Source organism: Notolepis coatsorum, assembly GCF_963971535.1.
Source record: "Notolepis coatsorum genome assembly, contig: SCAFFOLD_380, whole genome shotgun sequence".
NCBI lineage: Eukaryota > Metazoa > Chordata > Actinopteri > Aulopiformes > Paralepididae > Notolepis > Notolepis coatsorum.
In genome coordinates this window covers 21,049-45,131 of record NW_028173899.1, presented here as the reverse complement: position 1 = coordinate 45,131, position 24,083 = coordinate 21,049, and the positions used below count along the sequence as shown (strand labels likewise).

Sequence of the window (24,083 nt, the reverse complement as noted above, 5' to 3'; positions counted from 1 at the left end):
AAGTTATGATAAAAGAGATAAAAAACATTTTAAGACCAATTTGAGTTGCTGCTGAGCCATGTTTTTAGGGCGGATTTAAATCCGAGAGGGGAGTTCAGGAGTTTTATGAATGTTGGCAGGGCATTCCACATTACCGTAGCCGAGTAAAAAAATGCATCTTTCCCCATGCATGTCCTGACTCTCGGCGGAACCAGGTCCGTGGGGCTTCCTCTTGTGGCGTGTTTGTGGACATCTCCTACTTTATTAAAATAATTTACTAGGTACTTGGGGACCGTTTCTTTCAGTACTTTAAAAACCAGTAGCATTTTAAGCTGGTGTACCCTTTCTTCAACCCTAAGCCATCCCAGACTGCTAAAGTGGGCTGGCGTTAGGTGAGTCCTAAAGTGAAGGTTGTGCAGGAGTCTCACTAGTTTGTTTTGGGAGGTCTGGAGCTTTGTCTTCATTTGTTTTGATATGTTGCTGTACCATGAAGTGCAAGCATAGTCAAAGTGACATTGGATGAGGGCTCCAGCTAGGGTCCTGAGAGCGATTCTATTTATGAATGAGGAAATTCTAAATAAAAATTTGGTTTTTTGATTGACCTTAGTAATAACTTTTTGTGCCATTTTTTCATTAGAAAGTTTGTTATTTAAAATAAAGCCCAGGTAGGTGACCTCCTCTTTATCCTCAATAACGTTTTCACCTACTCTAATTTTAAAACCCTGGGATTTCTTTAGGTTGGCGTTTGACCCAAAGAGTATAGCCTCTGTTTTTCCCAGATGTAGAGACAATTTATTGTCACTGAGCCAAGAGCAGATCTTTTTCATTTCACTGCTCAGGACACTTTCCACTTTAGACTTATCCCTGTCAGAGACCTGGGCCCTCATTCATCAACGTGTGCGTAGAACATGTTCTATTTCCACACGTAAGCACAGAATGTAGAATGAGTGTACGCACAGGAAAATCGGGATTCACCACACGTGCGTACGCAGGTTCTACGCACACCTGTCATGATGAATCTCACCTTGGCCCTGCGCCGAGGCTCGTGCACACTTTCACGTATTTGCATACCAAAACCGCCCCGATTAACCATATACGGTAATGGACACCCCCATGAAATGTGGAAGAATGGACTAAACCGAGGGTGTTGTACACTGTCGGATATTATACCTATTAACTTCCTAAAAGACCATTGCTGCCTGGACACCGCAAACACTAATAAAGACCATTAACCACTGTTTTGCCGTTGCCCGTTAGTGTCATTAATGCATGCTGGAATAAGAATGCCTTTCTTAATCTATTTTTAATATTAATTATTATAATACAATAAAAGACAGCTCCGTCTTTTAATACACATATATTGTACAGTAACGTCAAATAAATACTACAGTCCCCGCTGAAATAAAGGTTCTGCACGCACATATACCAGCAGTGATCTACAGCATAAAAGATAGCCACTTTATAATACTATTCTGAGTAGATAATTCATCTGTATCGCAACAGAGTCACGGATCTGGTCGGGGCAGGTATCATTATGTCGGGAAAATCCTTATGAAATAAACAAAAGTGAATTAAAGAATTTAAAAACAAAGTTTAGCATATTAAATTGTTTTATAAGCTTTCTGAGTAGATAATTCATCTGTATCCAACAGAGTCACGGATCTGGTCGGGGCAGGTATCATTATGTCGGGAAAATCTTTATGAAATAAACAAAAGTGAATTAAGGAATTTAAAACGAAGTTTAGCATATTAAATCGTTTTATAAGCTTATAGCTTTTTTCGTGCTGATTTGAGAGGGTCCAGCTGCAGAGCCGGAGAGCAACTCTCAGGGCCAAGATAGCACTTATACTATTTTGAGAGAGACAGCAGAGAGACAGACAGCAGAGAGACAGACAGACAGACACTGTTCCACAGTGTGTGTGTGTGTGTGTGTGTGTGTGTGTGTGTGTGTGTGTGTGTGTGTGTGTGTGTGTGTGTGTGTGTGTGTGTGTGTGTGTGTGTGTGTGACTACTAGTCTAATAGTAGAGACTCAGCCCCCCCCCCCCCCCCCTCTGGACCACCTCCTAGTAGAGACTTCTCTAGGAAGAAGATGAGGATTAAGGCGAGACACTGCAGGTGAATAGGCAAATATACCTTTTTTGTTGATTTTGAGATTCTGTTATATTTTGCTTCCTAAACATGTCTTCTATGAAACTAGTGACAATAAAACGTCAATAACACACATTTAGTTGTTCATTTTACTTCATTTTGCCTTATTGCATCCATAAATGTCCACATATTTAATGGGGAAGTGCCTCATTTGCATATATAAACATAAATTTCAGAAAACTTGTCTCTACTAGGAGGTGGTCCAGAGGGGGGGGGGTCTCTACTGGGAGGTGGTCCAGAGGGGGGGGTCTCTACTAGGAGACTAGTGGTCACACACACACACTGTGGAACATTGTCTATCTGTCTGTCTGTCTGTCTCTCTGCTGTCTGTCTCTCCGGCTCTGCAGCTGGACCTTGATCAAATAAGCACGGAAAAGCTTTTAAGCTCGTAGCTCCAATTTGGGTCCCAAATTGCGGTACAAATGAAGGAGGTGTCTCGGGTAGTGGACTCTAGTTAATATTATGTTCTCTCTGCAATTAGACTGCCCCTCATTCATCCCTATCTGATGCTATCTCTGAAAACAGTTCCTGCGAGCGCAGTCAGTGCACCCCATAACACTATATATATAAACCTGCATTCATTCGGAGAGAAAGACCTATTCCACATGCTATTTAGGGTTTGACAATAATTACACTAATATCGCTATTTCACAATGAACTATAATGAATTACGGGGTCAGACTCATACAGAACACGGCCAGTGTCTTTATTTCCGCGTTGGAACGAATGCATGTACTGAGGAGCGCTTGTGCGTAGTAACGATATTCTACCACTGGGCGTCAGCTAAGTGTGCTCTGACCTGTGCGTACACGTAAGCACGGAGTCAAGTTCAAGTTGAAACTGATGAATCCCACTCTTTGCTTAGAAATTATCGTACGCACAGGGTAAGCACAAATCTGTGCGTAAGACACGTTGATGAATGAGGGCCCAGGAGTGCCGAGTCGTCAGCAAACAGGAACAGGTTGCAATTGCATGCCGATTTCATGTCATTAATATATATTAAAAACAGTTGAGGCTCCAAAATGCTTCCTTGGGGGACCCCACATGTCACTGGAAGGGACGAGGACAAGGTGCCATTGATGTCTACCACCTGTTCTCTTCCCTCCAGGTAGGACTTGACCCATTTGGCTGACTTGCTATCAAAGCCTATCGCTCTCAATATTTCTAGTAGGATGGAGTGGTTGACCGTGTCAAACGCCTTTTGCAAGTCCAACATTACCATCCCGCAGTAGTTCCCCTTGTCCATCTCCCGTTTTATATAATCGGTCAGGTACAGTAAACAGGTGTCAGTGGAGTGTGATTTTCTGAAACCTGATTGGAACTGGTACAGTAGTCTATGTTCAGTCAGGTAGTTGTCTATCTGCTCATATACCAGCCTCTCAATTACCTTTGATATGGAACAAAGGATAGAAACGGGGCGGTAGTTACCTGGATCTAGTTTGTTTCCTTTTTTAAATAGAGGGGTTACCCTAGCAAGCTTGAGTTCTTGCGGGATGTGACCCTGATTGATGGAGAGGTTGGTGATATGGGCTACAATGGGAGCTATGATGGAAGCAGAGTCTCTGAGAAATCTGGTGGGAATATTGTCATGGCCTGTGGCTTTTGTTGGCTGCAGCATACTGAGCTTTTTCATAACCTCTTCAGTAGTTACTTCAGTCAATTTAAAATCATTTTCACGTACACCCAGTTCCTTATAAAAGGCCTGGATGTGCTGTATGCCATATCGGCCAGAGTGGATCGGCAGTTTGTTCACCAAAGTGGTAGCAACAGTTGTGAAGAAGGTGTTTAAACAATTTGCCACGCTCAATTTGTCAGAGATGATCGTGTTATCTATTTTCAGGTTGAGATTTGTGGTTTTAGTCTTGTGACCCAGTGTTTTTAAAGACTTCCACAGTTTTTGAGGATTATTTTTATTTTCCTCAATTTTTTCGTTAAAAGAGTTCCGTTTTGCTTTTTTGATCATATTAGTTACTCCATTTCTTAGTGTTTTACAGGTCTCAAAGAGCTGTTCATTTTTAGTTTTTCTGTATTTAGAGAAGCTCTCATTTCTCACTCTAATGGCTTTTAGAATCTCGGCAGTGACCCAGGGCTCTGTTCTAGCTTTGACCCTGGTCACCTTTGAGGGTGCAAGCGTGTCAATAACTGAAAGGAAGGTGGTTTTAAAGCATGACCAAGCTTTTTCTGTCGATGTGCAGTTTAGTACATTTGTCCAATCTACTTTGTCCAGAGCTGTTCTTAAGGCTTCACTTGTGTAGTTTTTCAGAGATCTGAATCTGATTGTGTTGTGACAATTTATTACAGGTCTGTGAATTTTACGAGTGCAGAAAATGATGTGATGGTCACTTAGACTGCACTCTATCACGCCACTTCTAGAGATCTTGGTCTGGTCTGATGTCAGAATTAGATCAATGATGGTTTGTGTGGAAGAGCAGACTCTTGTGACTTGAGTGATCAGCTGATTTAAGTCATGTAGGTTGCAGTAATTTCTGAATGATTTAAAGATTGGTGCATCTTTTTTAAGAGTGTTGGTATTAAAATCTCCAATCAAAATCACCTCAGATTTACAAAGATCCACTGAGCTCTCTTCCAGTAAATCATAAAATGAATTTTGAGTTGGAGGTCTGTAGAGGACACCGATTAAGAGAGGTTTTGTTTTAGGAAAAATGATATCAAGCCACACTGCTTCGATATCATTGTGATTTAACTCGGGCCTCATGTTAAAACAAATGTCCGCTCGGACATAAACACATACACCCCCCCCATTTCTATTTCTGTCTTTACGTATGACAGTGTAATTTTCTATTTCAATCTCAGAGTCGTTTATGGAACTGTCCAGCATTGTTTCAGAGAAAGTTAGTATTGCGGCTTTGCTATTTCCAAACATTATTCTGATTTCGTCCATTTTATTGATTAAGCTTCTTACGTTGAGATGAGTGATATGGAGTCCTCTGGAAGAGAATACACTGATTATACTTGAATACGTTTGAGAAAAAAAACTATAATTTTGTCAGACAGTCTGGAGAGGTTGATTTATGACGTGATGTCATTTGCGGTTCACTGACGGAGAGGTTAAAGAGACATTACATCTCAGACTGTCTTAAAGAGACATTACATCTCAGACTGTCTTAAAGAGACATTACGTCTCTGACTGTCTTAAAGAGACATTACGTCTCTGACTGTCTTAACTCATTCAGCGCCAGGGATTAGCCGGTCCCGTTGTAGCTATGCCACGCTTTAAAGATAGGAGTGCGTCACCTTGTTTGTAGAGCTATATCTATATTCTATATTATAGCTATGGGGACAATACTATGGTCATTTGACACTGACTTTCTTCCGTCCAAGATGCAAAAAAGAGATTATTTGTTCATGCATACGTTCACGCGTTATCCCGTGGTGAATATAAGTATAATTTCAGAGTGATCCGGGATAATTCCTGGGAAGCGAGTAATAGGGCGCAATGTGAATTCTACTATAAGCGTTTGCATTTCTTGCCTGGACACGCTACTATTTCCAAATCAAATGTATATAATAGGTCTTATGTTTCATCATGAATGCATGAAAGGGGGGGGGTAGTTTTTTTATGCTTTGATGACCAGTAACGGCATTCGTGTTGAACACCACAGAAGCCGATCAGCTGGATGGTTAATTGATGTCAGATAGTCCTTACCTGTGGTCTGTGGTATTCCAAAAAGAATATTCCAATTGTCTGATCGCGATTTCCAGTATTGGTGTCCATCTGGTCCCGGACATAATTTGGCACAACTTATGGATCGAGTGTGCCAGATGTGTTTGGAAGTGCTCGGATGAAGCGAATTACTCGGCTCCGTCTAAACATATCAGACTGTCTTAACATTTTGAGAGCCAGCCGTGTTTTCCTTTTTACCCCCTTGAATGCCCACATCCACTCCAATGTTAACGTTAATATCGCCTAATCTATGTTTTAAATTATGGCTATGTGTCTAATCTGCCCGTCGCATTATCAATGACCTATTTCCAGTCAACATTGTCGAAGCAGATTGTTTTTTTATCGGTTAATTTCCGTTTCATAGCATTTAGAAAACCCCTCGTTTTCACGGAGAAAAAAACGGTTTCCATGATAATCGCCTTTTACTGGAATATTCTAGAACGTTGTCATTGTTCGGCCTATTTATGAATCGTTTTCAAATAAACGCTAGATTATCGATTATCGATGTGTACGCATGCACACTCGTGGCGTGCGCTGAAAATCGCTTCTCCTATTTCCTGACGGCGTGCACAGTCAAACAGCGATATCACATAATCACATAAAAGCTTATATATCCGTGAAAACGAGTCTGATTATCCTTAGACTTGTAACATAGATTCCTTACCTGAGATCAGATGGTATCCAAATGGATTATTCCAATTCCTGATCGCCATTCGAAAAAATCGATCTTTTTATTGATTCACCGTGTATACAGTAAAACACATATTCCCCGCGGCTCCGGGAGTCCAGCATGAAGCTGGTAGATGCCGGCTGCGTGAGTGAGAAGTAAAATGTGGAGTGCGGGTTTTTTTTTCTCATTCATTTTCATTGAGTTCAATCCAAAAGGGTAAATTACCACCTGGGAGACGATAGGGGGCGCTTTCTTCACATCTGAGCGCCTGAGGTAGCTGAATTGCCAACAGTAGACACGGTTGATGAAATATGATTTCAGATTGATAAAAAAAAAAATAGAGAATTCTCGTGAGTGGGCATTCAACCCGCGGGGGGTAAACCCGAGAAATCTCGGGCGTGGCATGCAAAGTGTTAAAGAGACATTACATCTCAGACTCAGACTGTCTTAAAGAGACGGTACATATCAGACTGTCTTAAAGCGACATTTCCTTGATTTCCTTTTTTGCCTTTTTTTACCTATCATTCTGTTGTGAGGAGGACATGTGATAATCAGACATAAACCCTACCGACATGTTATGTTTCTGGAAATCTGGCTTCTCTGGCTGAGCTTCTTGGTAGGCTTTATATCCTGTTTTATGTCCAATCATCACTTGTCCTTCTCATGAACGATCAACTTCAGGAAAAATCTTGTAAATGTACCTTTTAATAATTGTAATATCTTGGCCTATCTGTGTAAGTGTGACGAAATTGGCCTTTGTTGTCCAGGGTGTGCACGCAGAGGGTTGCCTGACCCAGTGGGGGGCGCTAGTGAGTTCGTGCTGCGGTGAGGAGCAGCCTGCGGAGGTCAAGCTGATGACTGCTGAGGTGCTGGTCAGAGGTACGGCCGCTCTACTCACCAGCCCCAGCCTGCCTCTGGGTGAGTCCCCACCAGCCTTACAACACAGAGCACATACCCAGCCCCAGCCTGCCTCTGGGTGAGTCCCCACCAGCCTTACAACACAGAGCACATACCCAGGCGTGCGTTCCTGAAATCAACTGGGGTTGCACGCACCTAATAGCGCCATGTGCACGCGCGCTCCCGGCGCATAAATATCCCCTCGCTTGAGCACAGACTACAGACAGTGCCTAATTGCCTCTACGAATGGAATGTAACACATGTCATTCACAACAAGTTAGGTGTGAATGTATCTGAGAACGTATTTAACACACCTGACGACCGGCGCTATATTGATATGCAAAGTAGCCCAGGTGGGTACTTATAGCGAGTACTTATCTGACCCTGCACGGAGTGCAACCCCGTCCCATGACGAACGCATGCCTGCACATACCGCATGGCCCCAGGAGGAATCGAACCCCTAACCCTGGAAGGGTTAACGCAATGCTAAGAGTGCCAAGCACTCTACCCAATGAGCTACACAGGAGGAATGTTATAATGCGTGTTATAACATCCCAGGCAAATTAAATTGCGTCAAAATTAAACTCCTTGTAGATGAAGATGAATTATCTGTGTTTTTTTTACTTTTTTTTTCCTATCATTTGAAATGCATCCAGCTGTTGTTCTCTACATCTGGACTGTATTGCGTTCTAAAAGAGAATACACTATGATGGTACCATGATGCAGTGGAGAAAACCATGATGTTGTTTATTTAGCGTGCCGTTGTTGTGGTAGTGGAGCGCAGCGTGGGCTAGACAAGTTATTTAAGACATGCTGAGTTGAGTGTGTGTGTGTGCGTGTGCGTGTGTGTATGTGTGTCTCTCTCTCTCTCAGGCCTGCCTGCCACGATGTCTCTGTGGAGGAGTGTGTTCACCTTGCTGCAGGATGAAGACCAGGACGTTAGAGATGCCGCTTCTGACTTCATCTCCAACGCACCGTCACATCTGCTCAACACAGGTACAGACACACACACACACACAAAAATGCATGTAGTACTAGTCAGCATAAATAACTTACACACAAACACATGTTGGAGTTATGGAGGGACGGTGACGTTGTTTCTCACCAGGGTTGAGAAACAGGTTGACAGTGGGGGAACATGGGCTTTGGTGTGCGCGCGTGCATGTGTGGTAATGTGTCATTGGGATGAAGCGTTGTTTGTTTGGTAAAGTATTTGGTGACGCCAGTTCTCAAGAAATGGATTCGCAATTAAACAGCCTTTTAAACACGCATGCATTTGCGCAACACACACACAATCACACACACAATCACACATACAATCATGCACACAATCACGCACAATCACACACACAATCACACAAACTCTCCCCTCACCCACGGCAATCTGAGCTCACTAGAAACACATACTATGGTCATGTTCTCACCCTCTCTCTTTCTCTCTCTCTCTCTCTCTCACCCCCTCTCTCTCTCTCTCTCTCTCTCTCTCTCTCACACACACTCACCATCAGAAGACTGACATCTGTTCATCCATCTCAAGTGTCTCCACAGCAGCAGCTACTACTACTACTACAACAACAACACCCACAGCAACAACACCCACAGCAACAACAACAACAACAACAACAACAACAACAACAACAACAACAACAACAACAACAGAAGAACAGACACACACACTTCCTGTACTCTCCCAGGCCTCTTCCAGGGAGACACCCTTATTGTGTCTTGAGTATTGTCTCCGCCGATGGTATCTCCCCCCTTACTGCTCTCTCCAATACCCATACGCTAAGGTGTGTTTATGTACACAGGGCCGAGTCAGGTGAGATAGGGCGATAAGCTGTCAGCTACACATCAGATAGGATAGAAACAGCAATGACCAAGACTGAGCTGTTCTTCTGAACAGGAAGAGAGCACAATACGTATAATTAGAGACTGTGTGTGTGTGTGCGTGTGTGTGCGCGTGTGTGTGTGTGTGTGAGTATGTGTGTGATTGTTTATTTTTGAGTGCGCATATGTATGCGATTATGGTCATGCATGTGTGTGATTATGTTTGCGTGTGATTATTGGGTTTTCATCTCTGAATAGTGTGTGTGTGTGCGTGTGTGTGTGTGAGTGAGTGAGTGAGAGAGACTGGGGGATCCCCCTTTGTCCATTTTTACCACACAATTGGAGGTGTGTGTGTGTGCGCGTGCACACGTGTGGGAGGCAGACAGGCTGGAACTTACAGTAAGACAGCCTCATTTCCTCCTGGACACAGGTCCTCACATAGGAAATTAGGCTCTGCTGACATACAAGCATTAACACTTGCAACACCCAGCATAGGTTTGTAGTGTAGCTTTGTCTGTCTGCATGTAAAAAATTCTGTAATTCCCAGAGAATATTTATTTTGCACAAACATTTGTGTGTGTGCGCGCACGGCACGCACGTGTGTCCCTGTGTCTGTGTCCCCTGCTCCAGACCAGCATGTGTGTCTTCAGCAGGGTGGGGGGCTATTGTTTTACGACCTGGAACTGCGTGAGTGAAGTAGCTGAGGTGTCGGCTGCCTTTGATATGTATGTCCTGGCAGAGAGGTGAGAAGCTCTGATCTGGAAGACAGCTCGGCTTTGACTGATACGGGCCAAGATACAGCTATAGGTTTAGCTTAAGCATAGTCTTGGTCTCTAGAGTAGTCTTGGACTAGTATGTACTGGTTCCATAAAGGTTGTGTTCCATTTGGACTAAGGCTGGGGAGATTCATCACGATCCAATCCAACTTTTATTTATATAGCACGTTTAAAAACAACAAAGTTGACCAAAGTGCTTCACAATCAATCAATACAGTAAAAAACACATAGACTAATCACAATACAATGCACACAGAACTACAAACAGATTACGGCAGTAGACTGTAAAATTTTTTTAAATGCTAGGGAGAACAGTGTTTTGGGGGGGGGGGGGGGGGGGTTAAATATTGGGAGCGTTTGGGCCAGCCTAATGTGGGGAGGCAACTCGTTCCAGATATCTATGGGTTATGTAAATCACGGGTTATGTAGTCCAGTTGATGATGGTAATCTCATTGTACTGGTAACGGGTAAAGTGTGACATGAAACCAAAACTGCTATTTTTTAATACTCAAGTATATTTAAAGAAATTGTAGTTAATATGTGCTTGTTATTATCAATTTAGACAACATAATTGTCTATCACGATATGTCGATATTAGGATATTGTCACGATATGATCCCATTGAAAGATGATAAATTGTCCTATTGTATGTCATGCTAGTGCTCTTGAATGAATGAATGAATTACATTTATATAGCGCTTTTCTAGACACTCAAAGCGCTCCCCACAATGTAGGGTGGAAATTGCCTCCTTCACCACCACTAGTAGCACCCAACATTGGGCTATGCAGGCTCAATGGCTGCCATACACTGGCACCATCACACTACACAATGGCTGAACGGCTCAGGAGACGGGGATTGATATCAGCCAATTAAGGGGGGAGGGATGATTAGGTGGCCTTGACGTCAGAGAATTGGGAATTTGGCCAGGATGTCGGGGGAACCCCCTACTCTTTGCGATAGGCGCCCTGGGTTCTTTAACGACTCTTTTCATGTCAGCAACCAACAGAAACGGGTCCTGAGCCTTGGTTTAAGAAACACTGGTTCGTGGTCAACAATAATAGAACACACTCCTACGCAGAGCAGCTACGTGCCTTATAACTACCAAATCCGGACCTCTCCGACCAAATAACTTTGAAAGAAAATGTTGCAATAACTTTTAATTGCATTTATACAGATTATCACTAATAAGTAATAACCAAAAACGATGCTTTTCTTAACATTTATGAGTTGCATAGTTATGTAGTGTTATGGAAAGTAAATAGACTATCTTTTCTGTGTAAGGAAACCTTACCTTACGTTCATCGTCATTTCCATGGACACAGTGAATAAACAAGGCTGCACAGATGCTATAATACAATAATATTATATTATTTATTCAATATATTGGAAAACAGTAGGAGTGTAGTTAGCACCAGTTAGTATACTTCCTGTTTGACAGTGGAGTGTGACAGGATTAAAGTGCTGTATAGACAATCAGTGGTGTGTAATAAAAGTGTACAATTGGCTAAAGGCATCCTCTCTCAGAGAACATACACTTTAACAGCCTTGTGAGTGTAAACAAAAGTGTTTGTGTGTGTGTGTACATTTGCGTGCGTGTGTGTGTGTGCGTGTATGTGTGCATGCACGTGCCTAAACGTATGTTTGTGTGTGTGTGCGTCCGTTCCAATGTGCATCCGTGAGTTAACCACCGCCAGGCTGTGAACCACAGTGGAGCCATTGTCCCGGACGGGAAGAGCAAATCTACCCCCCCCCCCCAATCCCAACCGCCCCCTCCCAACCATACCACCACCACCCAAATAACTCCACACTAATTTGGCCTGAAATCAAACTCTACTCACCCCCACTGGACTTCCACACTCAGGCAGAGAGCAGTGTTGCCAGATCTCGCGAGAGAAACAAGCAACCAGGTCTATGGAATCAAACCCAAAAGAAGCGACTTGGCTCTCCAAAAAAAGAGCCCGAAACAGGCAATCTTATATACCACAATTTGAGAAAGAGAGGCCACTTGATCAATTTATATATATTTTTATATTTATATATGTGTGTGTATGAATTTATTGTGTATTTGCAACCATTTGAAACTATCTTGTAACTTGTAATTCTACATTTTTCTTTTTAACAATTGACTGGCCATCTCAATTAATGTATGTGTAGCCACTGGTTCATCGGTCATTACATGCATATTTAGGAAAACACACCATGCAGCAAACACTCAAAAGTCCTGTAATAAATATTCACAGATAGCTGTGGTTCACACCGGCAGTCGGAGTAAAGTGGACAATGTGCACACAAACATGCTTGTCTGGCTCCTAACAACAGAGGAGTGGTCACTGAATGGGCCACAAAATGTATGGAACAGTCTACGTTGGGCCCAACTAAGCAACTACATCAACAAGCCCCAAAAAACGCAACCCGCGGCTACCAATATTTGTAAGCGACCATACAGGAAAAACAAGCCCAAGATCTCTTATAATAAGCAGGCTTTGCGACCGTGACTGAGAGATGGGATAGGGAATAACCTCACATAGAGCCGACCAAAGGGACAGGACTGTGCGTGTGGTGGGGTTGATTGGTGGTGTGGCTGTTGGGGAATCTCCAATCTTCACGGCGAAGACACCAGGAGAGTGCTAGATGATGTGTTGACAAGAAGTCCACTCGCTGCCCTCTCTTTGTACATCAACACAGGCCCACAGACTTAACAGGTATGAAGACAGGAATGCGGGTACGCTCGGCAGAATGCTAAATGAGTTGGGGCGAGACGGTAATCTTTGTTTAAAACCCGGACTAGAAAAAGCATTTTCATGCGGATTTGCAGTTTAACCCTTTCACTACTGCACTACCAAATGGTTAACCCTTTCACTGCGACAATACAGAAGGTTAACCCTTTCACTGCCACGTGACAAAGTGTTAACCCTTTCACTACCACACTACAGAAGGTTAACCCTTTACTATCCCACTACAGATGGTTAGTGTGATAGTAAAGGGTTAACCTTATGTAGTGTGGTAGTGAAAGGGTTAAATGTACACAGTAGTGGTCTTACTAATGACCGTCTGTCTGCTGCTGCCCGGTCCCCCTTGCTTTTTTCTTTTCCAGGCCATTTTCAATGAACCATCAACCACTTTAACCTTCTATTACACCCTGCTGTACTCTCAACACAAAATGCCCCCGACTGAATGCGCCATTCATGATGCCCTGTCCCCCCGGCTCGTTCGTTTACAGTGGTTGAACCAGATGAATGGAGGCGGACGCTCTGACCAAACCGACCGGTCACTCATTAAACGGACGGTGTCCTCTTTTAGCTCAGAGATCCCCTCACCCGTTAAACCTGGGTCAGTGTTGCTGGGTGAATCTAGCACACATGGCTGTTGTCAAGCCCAGAATCAGCCATTTGTTGTTTTTTTGTCTGTGTGTGTGTTTTTTTTTAAACTATTGGGTTTGTTGGATCCAATTTGGTGCCGTGGTTGTTTGACACCACAGGGCAAAACGGAGCCAAACTCGTGTGAACTATCTTGGCTTATATTTATACATCCACCGTTATTGGTGGACCTGGGTTTGGAAGAATGTCAACGAGCATCTTCCAAACCAGTAACTAGGTAGTGGTACACATACTGTAGGTCAGTATGAAACGGATAGGCTACACTGTGTTGCTTTAAAAACATTTAAGCCTCCGTATCAGATTTAGCATGAATCCACAGATTTGAGAGGTAGCAGTCTCCAGCATCTGACAGATCTCAGAACAGCCACGATAGCCCCCCCTGTGGAGTATCCATTGACTTAATCCATTGATCTATTGACTTACAATAGGATCCACCGACTGGGCTCTAGGAAAACTACCATTACAATGACTTCAGGGTACTCAAGTACATCAACTTTGACCATAAACCTTTGACGTTTTTATGGTAATGTTAACCATGGTTGTTATTGAATGGATGGAGTGGAGCTATCTGGTAGGGCCAGCCTCTGTCTCCACTCTCCCTGGTTCTCGCCAACCACCAGGAGGAAGTCAACGCTGTAAAAAGCGTGTTTTTATTTCACACCTTAAACTCCCACCCACCCCTCAATCTCACACCTCCATGCTTCCTGTCACTCGGCTCCTCTGTACCGTCTCCCTCCTCTGACTGTGTGTGTGTGTGTGTGTGTGTGTGTGTGTGTGTGTGTGTGTGTGTGTGTGTGTGTGTGTGTGAGAGAGAGTGAAGTCTGTGTGTGTCCTCGCTGGCTGGGAGTAGACTTGGGACGTTTTCTCATTAGGCACGGTAGGTCCGCTCCGTCCTCGAGAGCGATAGCCCCCCCCCTCCCACGCCCCCCTCTGGTCTGTGTACACACTACAGCCTCGTTTAGTTCCCAAGCACAATTGAGGAGAGCAACACTCCAATACAGCAGGTGGCGTATGCACCTAGTTGGTTTGCTACAGCTGGGGTTTAAACCCTTCTTGCTCTCGGATAAAGCATTTCGCGATCAAATGAGATCGATAGAGTTTAGCGAGTTAATAATAGATAACGTAACAATAAGCGCTCCCTGCGCCCTGATGTCTGTCTGTGTTTGTCTCTCTCTCTCTCTCACAGACACACGCAGCCTGGCCAATTTGTGTGTGCGTGTCTGTGTGTTTTCATGTGTGTGTGTCTTGACAGAGAGAGAGAGAGAGCGCTCGGCTAAATTGCAACACAGCTTCCCTCGTTGGAGCAGGTTTTACACTACAATCCCAAACGGACCTAAATAATATTTTAAAATTGAAGTATGAATACAACTCTATTCTGGGCAAGCAGGTTAGCACCAACAGAACCACTTGTTACAGCAAGCCGCCTCCGTGTTTGGCACAGTTTGTTTGCACACCTGCGATCGCTCCGTCGTCGGCCACGTTACTGTGGGTAGTGAGTAAACAACGGAGGGATCACTGGTTGGTTTTTGGCCGATTATGCTTATCCACTGCATCAAACCACGGAAATGTGTCCTTGTCATCCGATGAGCTGCCTGATTTGTGCACTGCATCCCGTACTTTAAGATATTGAAGCCTTATCTTCTTCACTTTTAGCTCGACATTGTTGACTGATCTGTTGTACCCACCCATGCACGCACGCAAATACTCGCCAAATTGCCCATAAATATCGTAGTTTTTTTGTGGGTATTGTCCAGTTGTTGCTGTATGTTTTTATTATCTGCCCAAAATTCAAGCAAGCATGAAATCATTACAGGTTTGCTTGCACACACCACGCTCCGTTCCGTTGTCGGGGACACTGGTTCGCACCCGAAACCACCTTTTCTTGGAGCGAATCGGCGTCCCCGGTGACGGGGGAGCGTTCTCATTCTCATCACACTTATTTTGGTGTGATCGTGCTCGGATTCGATCCCGGATGGCTAGTGAGAAAGCCCCCTCGAAAACACAGGCCCCAGAACAGTGTTTCCGGTTTACTCAATATGAACGCCATCATTTTGTCTCATGTCACTCCATACTGACATAGCAGAATTATTACAAGGCAGCTATTTTAGTCCAAACACTATACAAAATATACAATATACAAACTGAAGTACAAAATGTGTTAAACGTGTCTAAGTGAATGTTAAAGGTGACTGCTTGTTTAAAGTGAGTGGGTGTGTGTGCAATGAATGAAGATGGTTGGTTAGGTTAGTGATTCATAGTCATTGAGCATCCTGATGGCCTGGGGATAGAATCAAGAATAAAAATGTATTTGTCACATACATACCAGGGCATACAGTGAAATGCGGGTGGTCATGCCCGCATTGGGGGGGGGGGGGGAAATACAATAATAAAAATAGGCATAGAAATAAATTAAATAGGTAAGACACAAGATATACATGATAAAAAAAGACATGCTAAGTTCCTGAGAAACTGGTCCCTATGTACACTACTATACAATATATAATTTACAATTTTAACTCTTAATGTATCTAAACTATACTATACAATACCTCCTTCCTTAAAGTGACTTCCATTATTTAAAGTGACATTTTGTTTAAAGTGATTGTTTTAGCGGTTGCCGCATGTGTCTGTGTGTCTGTGTGTGCTCATGTGTACTTGTGAGTGGAGAGTTCAGTGTTCTGATGGCCTGGGGGAAGAAGCTGAGCCGGAGTCTCTCTGTTCTCGCAGTGTGTGTACGTAGGAGGCACTTGCCTGACCGCAGCAGCTTGAACAGGCTGTTGTTGGGATGGTGGGGGTCTTTCATTATTCAACAGGCTCTGGATTTGCACCTCCTGTTATATAAGGGCCCTTTCTCACTCACCCTATTCGTTTCTATTTCGTTCCGTTCTGCCCGTTCCGCAGGGGTGTACAGTGCGACATATATCTCGCACGTGCTACAGCAACAGCTGTCTGTGCGATGGATGGATTAACTTCAGTAGCACTGGTGCGATAGGGATTCGGTTCATATAGATACTCTTATTTTGAAAATCCTGTAGCGGGTCTCATTTCTGCCCACGCGCAGCTCCAGCTAGGCTCCGAAAGCTAGCAACGTTCAGGTGCATATGATACTCTTATTTTGAAAAAACTCTTGTGACAACTCGACGAGTCGTATCCGCCCTATCCGTGCCACTGCTTCTGCAAGCAGAGCAGCGCGTTGGTCGGTTGGTGCACGTTAACACAGCAGTGCGCCTACACGTCCCGAAATAAGTCTGTGGTGTTTTTTCTTTCTCGCAACGGGTCAAATGCATCTACATGCTTTGCACCGTCGCCATTCCTTTATGCGCACATCGCCCGAAATTAACGTTTATGTACCATTACAATCACTACAACGTTAGCAAGCTAACAAGCTAATCCTGATCACAGGCAGAGCCAGCAGACACAGTGTGGAAAGGGAAATGGGGGGGCACTCTCTCCCCTTCCCTGTGTGTGTGTGCGTGCGTGCGTTTGGAAAGACGATGAAGTCACTAGTCAAGACTCAGGACAGGAGTATATTATAGTAAACTGAGGATGGACAGATAATGATGATATTCAAATACAAGTTTCGAGAGGAGTGGAAGTTTGAAGACAGACTAGACTACAATATGATGCGGGGGTGGTGAGTTGAAACAGTGTGTGTGAATGAATGAAAACTTTATTTAACAGATTGCAGAATGGGTACAGTACGGCTCAATACACACAATTGTTAAGGGGATGCAGACCAGAGAAAGACGTTTGTCTTGTTTACATCAGGGTCCCCCATTGTGTGTGTGTGTGTGTGTCCCAACCGACCCCACTTCTATGTTTCAATAAATTATTTGCATTTAAAACTATTAACACTGACTCATTCCTTCAGTCCACTCAAAATTATGCTAATATTCCTTATGTTGTTTATGATATTAATTTAAAATAGCATATGAGAGTATCATAGTAATAATAACACATGGCGATATACTAAATGACAGCCAAACATGGCACTGCAACTAAATAACACAAATACAATAGGCACATTTGTGACTGTTACAAATATAACACGTTTTATACTTGTGCTACAAGATTTTGGCCTGTGCTACAAAACTATCAACCTCTGTAGCACCAGTGCTATGTGCAAAAAAAGTTAACGTACAGCCCTGCCGTTCCGAGATCTGATGCGAACTCCCCCTCCCCCTCTCCCCCCTCTAGTTTGTGTACACACTTCAGTCTGGGTGCGCTCTGGGTTTTGTTTACGGTTTGCGTTTTGAGCTTGTAAGCTTGCCGTAGTCGATGATGTCACGCTCGAAATGTAAACACAGGAAGTGTTAACACGGAGACTGGAGAATGGATTCTGATATAAAGAAACAAATAACTAATAAATATGAAGTTATATTTGAACCTCTGTTGTCAAGCCTTGTCAATATAACCCACCCCATTTTATCACGAATGGATGGTGTTGTAGAGTCCGCTTTTGAGCGTTTTAACGATAGCGCTAAGCTAACGGCTAAACGCTAGTTAGCTTTTACTAGTAACATTGCTGCATCGATTATATGCATTATATTGAATGTCATTGATCTACTGGTCGACCACGGGTGCGCGCCTGAGACCACCTATTTCAGCGGTCCAGGTTCAGCGCCCCCGGGGACGAATCAGCGGGGGGCGGGGACGGGGGACAGCGTTCTCACTCAGACAGACACACCCTTTTCTGATGCAAGCCTGGTCTGATTCGACACAGAGCAGTGAGTGAGAAAGGGCCCTAAGTCCTGCAGGGGTGGTAGTGCAATACCCGTAGTACGCTATGCTGAGCGCACCACTCTCTGCTGAGCGCACCACTCTCTGGAGTGCCTTCCTGTCCTGTGCCGTGCTGTTTCCAAACCAGGCAGTGATGTTTCCAGTCAGAATGCTCTCTACAGCCCCGGTATAGAAGGAGTGGAATATCTTCCCCGATACTCTGAACTTCCTTAGCTGTCTCAGGTGATAGAGGCGCTGTTTCGCCTTTTTCACCACAGAATCTATGTGTGACTGTTGACCATGTCAGGTCCTCTGTGATGTGGACTCCCAGGTACCCGATACTCAGGGTGATTTTGCTGGAGGTATGACCCCCCCCACCCTGACCGCCTGGGGCCTGTCACTTAGAAAGTCCAGGATCCAGGCGCTCATGGCGGAGCTCAGACCCAGATCGATCAGCTTGTCAACCAGTTTGGTGGGGACTATGGTGTTGAAAGCTGAACTATAGTCAATGAACACAGCAATCTCACATAGCCCCCCTTCTGACTGTCAAGGTGAGATAGTGTGTTGTGTAGTACTTGGGAGACCGCATCGTCAGTGGACCTGTTTGTCCTGTATGCGAACTGCAGTGGGTCCATGTTACTAGGGAGAGAGGCACAGATGTGGTCCTTGACCAGCCTCTCAAACCATTTCATGACCACAGAGGTGAGTGCCACCGGTCTGTAGTCATTTAGGCCTGCTGGAGTTTTTTGGTACAGGGATTATAGTGGACATTTTGAAGCAGGCAGGGACCACGGACTCAGCCAGGGATAGATTGAATATGGATGTAAATACTGGGGCCAGCTGATTTGCACAGGACTTTAGTATTCGTCCTGTTGTCCCATCTGGGCCTGCAGCTTTCCTAGTATTTACTCCCATGAACGCTAATCTCACACTGTGTTCTGTCAATGAGAGTGTGTGTCCCCCCCCCCGTGGATGAACCCCCCCCTCCCCGCAGCAGCCGGCACGTCAGTGGCGCCGTTAGCCGGTGAGCTAACGTCGCCACTGCTCGCCCCAAACCTGGCGTCAAAGGAGTTGAGTTCATCCGCGAGAGAGGCATCGGCACTCACTATTGAGGGGGGACTGACTTTATAATCAGTTATCGTTCGTACTCCCCGCCATAAGCCTCTCGTGTCGTTCTGTGCCATCTGTGTCTCCATCTTGTTCGCATATCGCCGTTTTGCAGCCCAAACCTCTTTGCGTAGCATATAGGCTGCTACCTTGTACTCTTCCATACTCCCCGATGCTCTGCCCGAGTTGTAAGCAGCGGCACGAGCATTCAGGGCCACTCGGATGGAGCTGTCCACCCACGGTTTCTGGTTTGGGAAAACCTGCACCTTCTTCGTGGGGACAATGTTGTCAGCTAACGTTATGAAACTGACTACAACATCCGCATATTCACTGACGTCACTGGAGCTTGTGATCCGGTGTTAATGGCTTCAACCATGTCTCTGTAAAAGTATAGGATTTTGCAGTCCCTCACGTCCCGTTGGAATCTAATCCTTGCTGCACGGAGATCATCCATCTTATTCTCCAACAGAATCGATGGGATCGCGGGCCCGGTAAGCAGAACTATTTAGCCTGATTCTGATTCCACTCCTCCGTCCTCTGTGCTTCCGTTTGATCGCTCCGCCTTTTCCATTGTCCCCGTCTTTGTCTTTGTCCTTGTCTCGTCTTATCTCCGATGGCCAATCTTGACTAAAAGTGTCGTTAAACTCCTCTTTCAGTCCGGAGTTTAAGCCCATACGTGACCTAAACCATAAGTCCATGGTGAAGTATGACGTCCATGCCAGCGTGGTTTTTATAAAAATAAGTATTAAAAATAAACATAATAACTAGAATAGACGCTCCTTTTGAGTCTCTCTGTACTGGCCAAGGACAAGCAGTTAATTGAGTCAGGTGTTGGCGGAGCATACTATTGAGTGATTTCAGTCCCTTCATTTCATTCACTGGCGGTGAATTGAAATCTCTCGGTTTGATTCGCCACTAGTGAACAGAGTGAAGGGATTCAACGGACCCTGCCTCCCCAAATCACTCCAAAGAATCACTCGCTGAACCGTTCGCAAAGAATCGCTCGCTGAGCGATGCTACTGAATGCGGTGGAGTGGATGCATGGCTATAATAGAGTAGCCTGGCTCATGGATGTTAACGGGCCAATCCCAAAGACCTTTGCAAGCCATTTTTTGGAGTTCATGGATATTTTACAAACTTATCTAACAACAGTTTAGTTTAGATGTGAAAGCAAGACCCATAATCATGGCAATTTGTGTTGGGGAAATACATCCAGTTCAGCAAAATATTAAACCTACTTAATTTGACTGAAAGTTATTTGAACAATAAATAAAGTCTTACAGGATATTACTATGGTTTTGATATATTAATAACCTGTTATTGGACACTATTTGGCTGGTCTGTGGTGTCATGTGCTTTGTTGTTCATTATGTGTTAGTTTGGGGGGGGGCACTGGGGCAGCGCTAGTCTGTAGTGGCCGACCAGGAAATTACCATTTAAATCATTCTGATTTGACTCTCTACTCTCTGACAATTCCGAAAGAATCAGATCTGGAGCGGGGGGGCAGCTAAACCTCCCACTTCTCTACTGAACAGGATGAGACCAGCAAAAGGAAGAGGGGGGGGGGGGGGGGGGGGATTTCTTTCATTCACTGCCCTGACAGCCCACAAAAATACCCCCCCCCCCCCCCCCCCACACACACACACACACACTCTCAATGGGACATCTGACACCTCCCAGCTGCAGAAGCTCAAGCCAGGCTTTACTGAGCACCAAAGGTCTCCTCTACCCCCCCCCCCTCTCTCTCTCTCTCTCTCTCTCTATGCCCCCCCCCCCCCCCCCCTATTTTTAAAAAGTTTTTAATTAGTTCCAGTCCACGTCTCCCACAGATCGATGTCGGGAATTAGCCAACCTCCCTTCCCGCCGGAATCTGGCCTGCCTGTCATGCAGAAACATCCCTCTATGTTGTGGCAGCGGGCCCCGTGTGCCATCAAGCCATCTGGAGAAGAAGACGAGGCGGAGGGAACGTCTCTCCAGCCAGCATACCTCTGATGTGACCGGGGAGCGGGACACTCGGCCCCAATGGTCTTTGAAGTCCTTTTTTTTTATTGAATGAAGTCATCATTACACAATAGCATACTGTATTATTATTCCTCGAAGTGAAATTGCTGCAAGGCACTGCCAAGGTTACATCGGGCCCATCACGCTCCTGCCCTGCCCCGGGTCCATTCTATTCTTAAAAAATAGTGCCAGTGGGCACATTGTGTGCCAACGTACGGAATTCCAAATGTGCGCCCACCGTCCTGCCCACGAGCCATTCATTCACCGACTGGAAGACATTGCCACTGCTGCCATTGTCATCAGCAGAAATAAGATTGTCTGATACACGCAGCTACTTAACAGAAACAATAGCCACTTACACAGACACCCATGCCTGTACACACACACACACACACACACACGCACACGCACACACACACACACAATACACACCAAACACAAATACCAATAACACTGTGAAAGACAATCCCCTTGAGAAAGGCAGTTCTGCACCCTGAAAGCCCAGAGGTAAATCATGTTAAATGAAGTGTGAAACCTCCAAAAAAGAAAAAAAAAAGTAGAGCATTTGAATGCAGCTTACGTTTCCTATTATCTCCCTTAATGTTGTGGTGTTGTTTTGCGAGGGCTGGCCTGGGGCCAGCAGTTAAGGCCACCGGCCCATCCTCTCTAGGACAAATGGCTGGTCTGACATCAGAGGCGGGGCTGTCCCGAAGAGAGGCAGCTTTTGGTAAAGAAAGGAACATGCCACTCAGGCTTCCAACGTCCCAAATCTCCACTAATGCTGTACAATCAACAGCTTCTAATGTTCACAGGCTGGCTCTCCCCCTCCCCGCTCAGACTTCAGGCTCTGCTCAGATTTTACGCCTCCTCTCTGTAGAGAAAAACAATCTGCTTTCCTTGTGTGTGTGTGTGTGCGTGTGTGTGTGTGTGTGTGTGTGTGTGTGGTGTGTGCTGGTAATGGTAATGTTTTGACTGGTTGGTCTCAAAGACTTTTGAAGTCTCTGGTGTTATCTGGGTGTCAGCTGTGGTGAGGGTGGTCAAGGCGGGAGAACAACATATTCACACACACAGTGTGTCTCACATAGTTGCTGATGGACAACTGGAGCCATTAAAAGCAGTCGTGTTCTCCCTCTATTCGAGGTGTTTCGAGGTGTTCTCCCTCTATTCGAGGTGTTTTGAGGTGTTCTCCCTCTATTCGAGGTGTTCTCCCTCTGTTCCAGGTGTTCTCCCTCTGTTCCAGGTGTTCTCCCTCTGTTCCAGGTGTTCTCCCTCTATTCGAGGTGTTCTCCCTCTGTTCCAGGTGTTCTCCCTCTGTTCCAGGTTCTATTCTGCATCGAACATTGTACATATGTCTATACTGAACACTGTGACCTCATTTTCTACTTCTAAATTACATGCTATACTATGTTATTTGATACTATCTTGTCTAGCACAGTCTCTGGAGCGTAAACAGTAAGAAGCATTTTGTATGAAAGTATTCTGTACTTCTGTATGACAACTATTAAAGAAACTTGAAACTTGAGGTGTTCTCCCTCTGTTTGAGGTGTTCTCCCTCTAGGGCTGACCCCTATTAGTCGATCGTTCGAAAGGAGCCGTAGTCGACAAATATCAAGATGTATCCATCAGTGGACCAATTGCATGCTTTTGCAGAGGACAAGAAGCCTTCAGTCGACTCCTTCAGACATTAACACATCCTGCGCCAAAAACGTCGTATAACGTGATTCAAGTTCATGCTAATTCTGCCATTCCACGGCGTACAACGTTATTTTGATCATATTTCATTTTTTCGCCATGGTATTCATATTTCCCTCACGGAGCCTGGTCTGATGCTGTGTGAGCCGGCACAACTCTGCAACGCTTCAATACTGCCCCCTGGTGGATGATCTGTGAGTTGCCAAACCGGAAATGGCCGGTTGGATCTCGGTGCGTCTCCGAAATGCGTCCGGCCACTCGCTTATTGTTGCGGGACTGTATACACACGTCCCTGTGTAGCGATCGCTGCCATAACGCAATAATCGATACGATTTGGCCGTGTATTATGATTATACAAACCGGAAATGGATTTAGGCGATCGCCGTCAAATAAGTGGGATGTTTTTGCTCCAGTCTCATCGCCCAACGGTAAGAGGACGCTGACGTTACTTTCAGCCTGTTTGTTTATTATTATCCATGCAAACTGCTCCGATCAATATATCACCCATACTACATAAAGCATCTACCAACGATCACGGAATTATAAACGACCCCCCCCCCCGTTCACCCGCGCATGATCAGTCATAACGTTTAGGATCATGTACAGTTGACATTTTTAATATAGCGTGTAACGCCAACAAACGGCATTTGATCATCTATATATGCGTTTATGCCTATATCTCACGTTTAGGAATTACTGCAGAAAACGATTAAAACATTTATATTCTAGACGGTATTTTCGTATGAACCTGTGAATGAAAAAGTAAAACGTTCCTACATCCTGAACGATAGATAATTGATGTTGAATGGGCCATAGTAATGTCAATTTAGCAATACAATTTAAAAAGTTATAGCCCTGCAAAGAAGGTAAACATCTCCATAGGCTTAGACTGGTGGCAGTGATCAAACATTGATGGATATAAGCGTGGCAGGGAATGTGTTAAGCACCCCCACAGCCCAAATGGAATGATACATTTTTTTTTGTCTACCAATAGTCGACTAACGGCAAATTTTGGCCAATCATAGTCGACCATCCAAATCCTTAGTCGGGGACAGCCCTAGTGCCCTCGCACTCTCATGTCCCCATTTTGCATTAGGACTGCGCCAACTAATCAACAACTAATGGATTATGAGAATAGTTTATAATGGATTAGTTTGGTCTATGCTGAACTTGTGATGCACCTCCATGGCCTGTTGTTGAAGTC

At 44.7% G+C, this 24,083-nt stretch overlaps 1 protein-coding gene across 1 annotated transcript in view; it reads left to right on the top strand.

Annotated features, from left to right (window-relative positions):
• The window catches only part of LOC311247672 (tRNA (32-2'-O)-methyltransferase regulator THADA-like), a gene marked incomplete at its 5' end in the record, with an annotated part of 165,195 nt that overhangs the window by 138,553 nt on the left and 2,559 nt on the right, over positions 1-24,083 (top strand). The window contains 2 exons of the mRNA XM_084338686.1: positions 7,250-7,400; positions 8,253-8,375. Of these exons, the coding sequence (XP_084194812.1) occupies positions 7,250-7,400; positions 8,253-8,375 (274 nt within the window). The remainder of the gene's footprint in view (positions 1-7,249; positions 7,401-8,252; positions 8,376-24,083) is intronic.